The 9,362-nt window shown below is 42.0% G+C and overlaps 1 protein-coding gene across 3 annotated transcripts in view; it reads left to right on the top strand.

Moving 5' to 3' along the window:
- The window catches only part of LOC119391727 (set1/Ash2 histone methyltransferase complex subunit ASH2), a 94,893-nt gene that overhangs the window by 37,275 nt on the left and 48,256 nt on the right, over window positions 1-9,362 (top strand). The window contains exon 6 of one of the 3 annotated variants that reach the window (XM_049414414.1): window positions 1,074-1,163. The exons of the other annotated variants lie outside the window; for them this stretch is intronic. Within the exon in view, the coding sequence (XP_049270371.1) occupies window positions 1,074-1,163 (90 nt within the window). The remainder of the gene's footprint in view (window positions 1-1,073; window positions 1,164-9,362) is intronic. 3 annotated transcript variants of the gene reach the window in all.

Below are 9,362 nucleotides of genomic sequence, written 5' to 3'. Positions count from 1 at the left end.
CTGAATATAGTGTTTACAGCCGTTTGATGTTCCGTATTCATACAGTACAGAAGCGTGTGGTTACATCATGCGGAGCACCACTGTTAAGCTTACGATGTGGTTATAGCTTGGAAATCTGCCTTATGGGAAAGCTCACTTTACACATTTGACTATTGAAGTTGGCATTAGTCGGTTGGTAGTGAGGTAGTGGATCTGTGGCCAATACTGAGCACAACCTCGCGCCTCTCTGTAATGGTCACCTGCAACAAGAATGGTGAAGGGCTGGCAAAGGCAGAACATCTATGTATACTATCTTCATGTGACCCCGTATAATTCTACCTGTTGTCATTCTCATCTCTTACATCGTGAGCACTGACAGTAAAAGAAATTTAAATCTTTTTATCCAGTTGACAAACCTGTTATAATGTATCGTTATGCTTTTTTTTTTTTTTCAGGAGATAATACTTTCATTGAAAAGAATTGGGAAAATATGACAACAGTACCACGAAGAGTAAAGCAAACTGGCACACTACTGTTTACAAGACCATGGTCAGTTCATGTGGACCCATTTCATGTCGTTCATGTTTTGCTAACTTTATCTTATCGCTGTTATTTTGCTTCATTATTTCTCTTTGTTTTTGTTTGCTTTTTCACAAACACGCTGCACTTTGTTATGTTGCTCATAGTTACCGCTTCCAAGAGATGACTGCCCATATGCGCACGTCTATGGGCACGTGAGCATTATTTACCTGTTCTCCTCTGCTTATAGTTGAGCTCATATAAACAGTCGAGAGGGTGCAGTGCAATTCTTCCTTTGCCTCGCTAATAAGAGCGCTCAGTGTGTAGAAATGGGTTTTTCTCAGACTTCATTAGTATCTGATCGCATTCAAAATTAAACGCAGTATTTTAGTTTGTTTAGATACATACTGTTTGAAAGAGCAATGATTCACCTACACACACTCTACATCCCTTTTGGCATGTGGCTGTTTTCAGTTTCAGCCAGTGGATTTCATCTGGTTGCTCAAAGTGCTGTCGTGCTTAAACTCTTCTGGCATGCCCTTTTTATCATCAGTCTTTTTCTTTCTTCTCTATAGACCAAAGACACGGATGTTTTTGTGTGCGAAGAAAAAACGGAATCTGGTGAAGTCACCGATGCCCACCCATATTTTGGGCTCATTGTGACGGTAAGGGTCCACCTATGATTTTCGGAAGGGAAATCCTTGTATGCATACATAGTCGACCTGTTTTCGTCTGAGTTAAGACAAAATTTCATTGAAGCTCCTAAACATGAGCAAGAAAAGGCTTGTCCCTGTTGATAAGATAAAGGGAAAACTGCATCGCATTGATAAATGAAACTGAATCGCTTATCATCACTGCCTGTGCTTGTAGGAGCTAATGCTGCTGCTAGAGCAAGATAAAGTTTGTTGCTACCAGGGTCAGCATTGAAAGGCTCTGTAGCTACTGATAAGATAAAGGAAACTGCATGCCCTCATCATCATCACTTTGTCACAAGTAGGAGCTAATGCGGCTGGCATTGTATCGTTTCGTATTAGCTTGTATCGCACATTGCCCCGGGCACACTAGTAACATACTGGAGCCATACTGTGAGTAACATACTGCGAGTAATGTTGTTTCTTCTTGCAGCTTATTTGATTTACAAGTATCGTATGTGAGGGGGTACAGTACATGGTAATTGTCGAAAGGGAAAGAAGCATAGAACATATGAAAAGAAAAATAACCAGGCATTGTACAAGGGCTGAATGTTATAGAAATATAACATAACACAGGCTTAGTTCAAGGATAAAGGCTCTTAATTCTCACAGACATATCGTGATTATACAATGAGTAATATGATTAAAAGCAATAGTTCAACTTCAGCAAGCACTACAGATGGTCATGGGGAGTTAGTATTGTGTTTCTAAATGCTGCAGAATGATGAATGTTAGTGACCTTACCAGGGAGCTCGTTCGATGACGGATTGCACGTGGTAGCGCAGATGCATTGAAAGAGGACAAAAGGATGAACCAATCTGCATTCATTGTGAAGTCAGCAATGTGCGCATTGGGCTTGTGATAGTGGGAAATATTTGCGACGAATGAAAGTAATGTTAGCCATGTTAGCCAAGCCAGAATGAGGGCTATAACCCGAGCGAGGAACTTGCGAATGCCACGAGGCTTTCTGCTATTTCTAGTCGACTGATTAGAACTTGACGGGGTCACGAGATGGACAATGAAAATTTGAGCTGTGGACAAAACGAATGCTTGGTAAGCTAGCCTTTGCGTAAACTTAGGTAGGCACCTGATGAAGGCTTCATTTAAAGCACCCTAGTGTAGATGTTTTTGTGTACTTTTGGAATCTATGCTCTTGAAAAGTATTTCTACTGTCAATGTATACTTGGTGCTTGTGATGTTGATGCAGCAGCAACAGTTTATGGTGTGCACATCTTTTGAAACTGGCTTTAAACAATGTTTGAAGTTGTAGCTTGTGGCTTGAACCTCTGGAATAGAACTATAGGAATCATATTGAGAAGTGCAGAAAATGTTACACAAGTTGCGTGTTGGAGTTTGCCTGTTGTAGCTGGGCTTTTTATAGGGGTTATTAGGATGCCGAAAGAAAAGTGAGCAGGCTTGGAACATCACTGAACCGACTGGGTTGCATGTGCCCTACGTGCCCGCCATGTAGAACGTGTATGTACCTAATGCAGGCAGTGAGCGGGAAGAGGAAGCAGTCATGCTACTTTATGCATCATGCCTGACACAATTCTAGCCATTTTAAGGAGACACCAAAGAGGCACATTAAACAGTTTAGACTACTTAAGTGTCCTTTTGAAACTTATTCTCACAAATTTCGCAGTAATAAGTTGTTTATTAGAAGATAAAATTGAGGTCGAAGTTCATTTTTTGAATTTCACACCGAAATTCCAACGTCAAGATGTCAATGGAATGTCGCAAATTCATTCGTCTCTTTCATCTCATTGTCGCATTTCATTTTTTATTTATAATTTCGGCAATATGGCTCAATAAAAGTTAGTGAAATGTGCAGATTTCAGTGTATGGCTCCTTGCGAATAAGAAGCAAAAATATTCTGGGGTTTTCATTGATGAAGTAACTAGGAGTGCCTATGTAAGGCCGATTTTCGATAACATGTCATCTATTTGCTGCGGTATCAGCCATCGAAACAGTGCATGAATCATTACAGCGAGACTTAGACACTACGTCAAGCTGGTGGGGCCCGTGTGACCATGGCAAAATGAAAACACATCAACTGTCTCAGCGTTAACTTGCACCCTGCAAATTCTTAGGGCGATTCTGTTCACCCTGCGAACACCCATGGGTAATGGTTATTATTAAACCTTTATGCTAAGAGATCGTATGTCCAAGTCCCATTGAAACATTTATTTTTTTTTATTTTCTAATGTGTTCCTAATTTATATTTTTAATGCTTTTTCCATGCTATTCACTTATAATGGGGCTTCTAACGCTTAGGCATTCAACTATCTAGTCCATATATACGGATAAAAAGAATGAACTAGGTCTGAGCACATGTCCAAATTTGTGACATCCCACTGAGCTGTTGTGCAAACCGCAAGGTGCCATTGTCACTCGTCTCTCTTCTTGCATCTTTTCTGGCTTACAAATCTCCTCTTACAGTAATGTGGCTTTTTTTCTGTTTTTTTTGCAAAGTAACTGACTTATATAGCTGAAATAATTTTCCTTTTACTGCCCATTCTAGCTGTATTAGTAACTTATGTTTCTGCAGTAGTAAAACGAGCACTCTTGCCATCAGCGTAGGCTTGGTGTGCAAGAAAAAAATGCTAAAACGAAAACCAAGTGGCAACACCACCCTGAAGTGTCCACACCAGCTAGCTCACTATGAGGTCACAAATACTGACAGGTACTACATTTGTCTAGCTTATTGCTCATTAGTAAAATAAGTTCACTCCAGCACATTTCAAAGGGGCCCTGGGACACCTTTCTATATTATCATAGGATGACCTTACTCTTTGACTCTGTTGCCTCACGGATCTCCTGTCAGTTTTTTTTTTTAATGCAACGAGTATAAGTGGAGTTTATCGCGCAAAACGAGGTATTTCTTCTCCTTTTGTTGCCACGAGCACGCTGGAAGCGACACGGGGGATGTGGCCAGAAGGTGATACGCCACCAAAATGTGCACGTCAGCGTGCATCATGTCCTTGAGCACGTGTTTTTTTCTTTATGACATTGACCACTACTCCTTGTTCAGAGTGCATGGCCGTGATGCCTGCACAGTGTGGCACATGGCCTTCGATATTGTCCGCTGGTGCTCTGTTCATGAAGTTAGCCAATACCTATCCTGCCAGCTTGCTCGTGCCTGCTGCATAGTTGAATACATTGCGGAGGAGAGAGGGAAGCGATTTTCGACCGTTTTTCTGACACCACATTGCAATATCCTGCTGCGCAATAATTGGCTCACGTATTCGCAGTAGCATTGACTAACAGATCATCAGGGTATTCTGACTATGTTAAAAAAATTGATGCAGGACCCATTTAATAGTATCAAAGACAACATAACATGTTCTAAGAACTTTTCATGAGCCAAAATGAAGTAATGAGAAAATATACACTGAAATTTGCCATTTCACACTGACTTACCTTCGCGGGGCAAAACTTATAAAAAGGCAAAGCATTGTCTTTTCTTTTTACTTTATCAATAATCTTTCTTTTTTTGTGTGAGTAAAATGAGGTGATTCATACTATACACAGTAAAAATGTCATTATAAGGCTCTGTATTGATTCAGAATGGAGCTTTATAACAATTTTTCAGTCTGGACTGATTTAGTGTTTCTCTTTAATGACCCTTTTAAGTCATGATTGTAACAAGGAAAATGGCCATTTCTTGCAGTTCAGGAACAAATTTTCGTTGCCACAGACAACGCTTTAGTGCAGTATTATTAATTGTAGGAAACAAATACATGATTCCGCAGGTGTGGTGGCGTGTTCTGAGAACAGCTGCTGGATGAGCAAATTTTATTTTACAGGGCTGGTCGAAGTTAACACTCCTCTGAAGCGGCAACTCTTTTTAAACATTCTGAAAATGACCGATTCTGCATGTTAAACATGTAGCAGCAGACCATTTCAGTGGCGTTTGAGTGAAATAAGATAGCTCGGAGATAGAACCTAACATTCTGAAAATGACCGATTCTGCATGTTAAACAGTAGCAGCAGAACATTTCAGTGGCGTTTGAGTGAAATAAGATAGCTCGAGATGGAACCTAAACTTATTAGCAGATGGCTGCCAACCATTTGTTCCATATAGCACCTATCAGCACTGGAAGATTCTTAATAAGATGATATAATACCACGTCATTTTTGTGTTCGCAATTGGCATACTATATAATATAATGAAGACCACGGGCTGGTCTAGAGGCGCGCGCTCGCTCCTCCCCTTACAGCCTGAGCAGCCGCCGGGAGTACAATGGAACTTTTTCTATACAGTCACGACGGCGCGCTCCGCGTGAGGGCGTTGCGAGCCAACCGCCCAAAGTGCGTTTGGCCGCATGTGCTTCGTGTTGTAAACCAGCTGTGCCCGGCCAATTTCTCGTGCTAATTACTTCTTTTGGTTGTAGCAAGCGGCGAAGAAAGTACAGGTGCGTGTGGGGACAGTCTGCCTTTCTCGGCACTCGGCAATAGAAGACGCACACACAGCACTACTAGCAACAACAATATTTTTAAAGACCCGACCACCTTATATTCGATGGAGGCGAAAATTCCTGAGGCCCGTATGCTGAGATTTAGGCGCACGTTAGAGAACCCCAGCTGCCACAGCAGTGCATTTTTGGTGGGCCACGCATATTTACAACGTCACAGAGGGGATTACCCATCTAACCTGGAAAAGATGAATGTAATGCGTGCAGTGCAAGTATTGTCGCTCCAAGTCATTGGCGCACTGGAACATCTGCGAAACTTGAGGGGCAACTCCTCTATTGTTCTATTCAAGGATGCAGCATCCACAATCAACTTCATGAAAGCCATAAAGAGATGGTTCGACATTCACAACACTACGTACAGTGGAAATGACTGCAAACTTCCCATCTCAAAGCAGGACGACAGCCGATTGCTGTGGCTGGAAAATGAATTGTCGGGCTACATTAAGCGCATCCAGGATTCTTCTGTCGCCGCTGGCGTTGGAAACTTGACAGACGAGACGTACGCTGCCCTGCTTTTCACCACAAAGTCCACAGTGGAGACAGTTCGATTTCTTCTGAGAAAAAAAGTAAACTATGTGCTCACGAAGAAATTTAACAGTGATCCTATATAGGCATTGTTTGGAAAATTGAGGGCAATGTGCGGGGGCAATGATGCGCAAGACGCAAGAGCCGTCACAGCTGCTTTGACCCACTTTGTCAAGGAAAAGGCGCTACCTCCAAAAGACATGGGCATTCGCGATGAAAACATTGAAGAAGCGGCGGTGTCTATTCCGGAAGATGTTATTGAGGAACTTGAAGCTCTGCGAGAACCTCCTCGCAAACCACCGAACTCTGTTGCCTATTCAGGCTTGGTGTATGTAGGTGGTTACATTGCCAAATTCATCACTGATGTCGGTTGCGAAACATGCGCCATGCTAGTGACGACAAACAAAACGAGCAGTCCTTTGTGTCATCTTCTCCATCAGCAAGAAGCCTATAATCTACACTACCCAAAGCCGGAGTTACTATGAATGCTGGACACAATTGTGACGTTCTTCGAGAAAGCAGTCAAATATCTTCTTCGAACGAAAATCCTTGAGACTCTGCAATTGACTGTTGAGCCATACCTTGAAGATTCGCCACTTCTGGACTGTCCGGAAGGTGTGGACAACAGTCACGCGAGAGTGGTGGCTCATATTATTTCTGAGAAGTTTCTCCGGATTCTTCTTATTAACAACACAAAAAAGTTAACAGATCAGAATGACAGGCCTTCCGGTTTTATTCACAAAACCCTCGCGGAAGCATATCAAGCTGTGACAGACTTGACTCCTTTAAACTGTGATCATCACTACAGTGTTTTACCAGCAGTGATTTTTTTCAGTTCTCCATGCGCATGTTGTTGTAGTACCAAGGAAAACATTCTGTTTCGCATAAATTTGAAAGATTCTCTGAAAGTTTTTTATGTTTCCTCTTCGTCTGCAGCGTGGCCGTCCCCTTTATGCAGTGACTTTCACTTTTTTGAAGTATTTGTTTCAATATTAAAGCACGAATTAAGATGCCTCCAACAAAAAATGTGCAATTTTGTTATTTTCAAGTACAGCGACGGCCGGCACATACATTTGAAATAAACATTTCTAAACCATGATTAAACCGTTACCTCAACCAAATGCAATGTTCATCCTCTTACTTATTCTCGAAGTTACAGAAACCTAAAAAAAACAAGGCTGTGTTATAACCGCGTCGATGCTTTGCTGAGCAACAGAATCGGGCTTATGAGCGGCCTGCGCCACCACTTCTGTACAGCGGAATTTACCCAAGTCATCATATATACTTGCTACCATGTTTCTATCGCATTGGTACCATGAATACCATATAGAGTAACTTCAGAAAGCGCCACGGTAAGTCGGAAGCCGAGCACTCCCTGCATGCGCTAGCCTCCGCAACGGCCGGGAGTGAGTTAGGGAGCAGTTGGCTCGGAGTGCCCCCACGAAATTGCGGCCATAGGTAGCAACAGCCCCCCGAGCGCAGGTCGTAAAGGAAGGAGCGAGCGCGCGCCTCCAGACTGGCCATGAGAAGACTTACACTGCAACTGGGCCTTCTCTGGTATTGGTGGTACCGGAAAGCGTCCGTTCTTCTGTATTTTCGGTCGACTGCATTTTCCTCAACTTTCAAAAAGCGTTCGACACTGTAGCACACTACTTATTGCTGCAAAAACTAACCAGCTTTAATATTAATCACCAAGTTATTGCATGGATTGCTGAATATCTACATGAGAGGCGACAATATGTAGTTGTAAACGGCGAACAGTCTGAAATAACTAGTGTTACGTCAGGGGTACCTCAGGGATCAGTTCTGGGACCATTACTTTTTTTATTATATATAAACGACATTAACGAAAACGTACAATCCCATATTAGGCTATTTGCAGACGACTGCATTTTATACTGTCAGATTACCTCTGAAACTGACTGCTCCGTAATCCAAAACGACCTATGTGCAATATACGCGTGGTGCCAGCGATGGGAAATGAAACTGAACCTTAAGAAAACTGTATGCATGAGGTTTTCCAGAAAAAAAAACCCAGGTGAATTTGAATACACAATAAACAGCTCTCCGGTAAAAATGGTGCGCGAATACAAATACCTAGGTGTTTTCTTTTGCCCCTCTCTATCATAGAATCGGCATGTGGATTACACTGTAAATAAAGCTTGTCGGAGCTTAGGATTCTTAAAAAGAAACACACGTGCTTTTCCACAGCAAACCCGGGAGGTACTATACAAAGCATACGTGAGATCAGTACTGGAGTACGCATGTTGTGTGTGGGACCCTGCAACATCATCAAATAAAGAAAGATTAGAAAAAGTTCAGTCCATGGCGGCGAGATATGTGTTTAATGCACCTATGTACGACAGACAATTCAGTGCGACGGAAGCTAAGCTGAAGTTAAAATGGAAGTCTCTGCAGCACCGAAGGGCATCGTTTCGACTGAAGCTATTGCACAGCATATTTTATTCTCATACCCGAATTCCCCGTGACATATACATAAGCCGGCCTCACTACATTTCAGCCCGCAAAGATCATGAACACAAGATAAGAGAATATAAATGCAATACATTGTCCTTCAGCAACTCTTTTTTTTTCGAGAACTATCAGTTAGTGGAATCGACTTCCTCCCACATTTGTAGAAATTTCTTCAACGGATGCGCTCTTTTCTGCAATAAAAATGATTGAATCTTTCGACTGCTAAGCCCTATAGACTACGTGTGTGCGCCTGGCAGTCGCCATGATCTGTACGGTATCTTGGTTGTAAGCTATGTTGTTTTGTTTTGGTGTTAATTTGCCCTTGTGCTAGACGAATGCTGCACTTTGTTTTAATTATCATGGGATTTTCATCAATTTTCGTGGTTCCTGCATTTTTTTTTTTTCTCTAATACATATGACTTTTCTGACGCAGCTGTGCTCGGTGCAGCTGTGTATGTTTTGTGTCTTGGAAATCTACTTCTTTTCTCTTTTTCTTTTTTTTTTTACACAAACTTATGTGAACCTGCAATTTTCATGTTCTTTTTCTGTACCCCCCCCCCCCCCCCACTATAATGCCTGTATGGGCGCTGTGGGTATTAATTAAATAAATAAATAATAAATAAATAAATTATGTGCCATGCATGATGACCCAACCTCAGGCCACTTGGGATCAGCGCCGACTCTGTATAGAGCTAAA

This window comes from Rhipicephalus sanguineus, chromosome 1, assembly GCF_013339695.2.
Source record: "Rhipicephalus sanguineus isolate Rsan-2018 chromosome 1, BIME_Rsan_1.4, whole genome shotgun sequence".
NCBI classification, from domain to species: domain Eukaryota; kingdom Metazoa; phylum Arthropoda; class Arachnida; order Ixodida; family Ixodidae; genus Rhipicephalus; species Rhipicephalus sanguineus.
The sequence above is the reverse complement of the archived record's forward strand: the minus strand, read 5'-3'. Positions and strand labels throughout refer to the sequence as shown.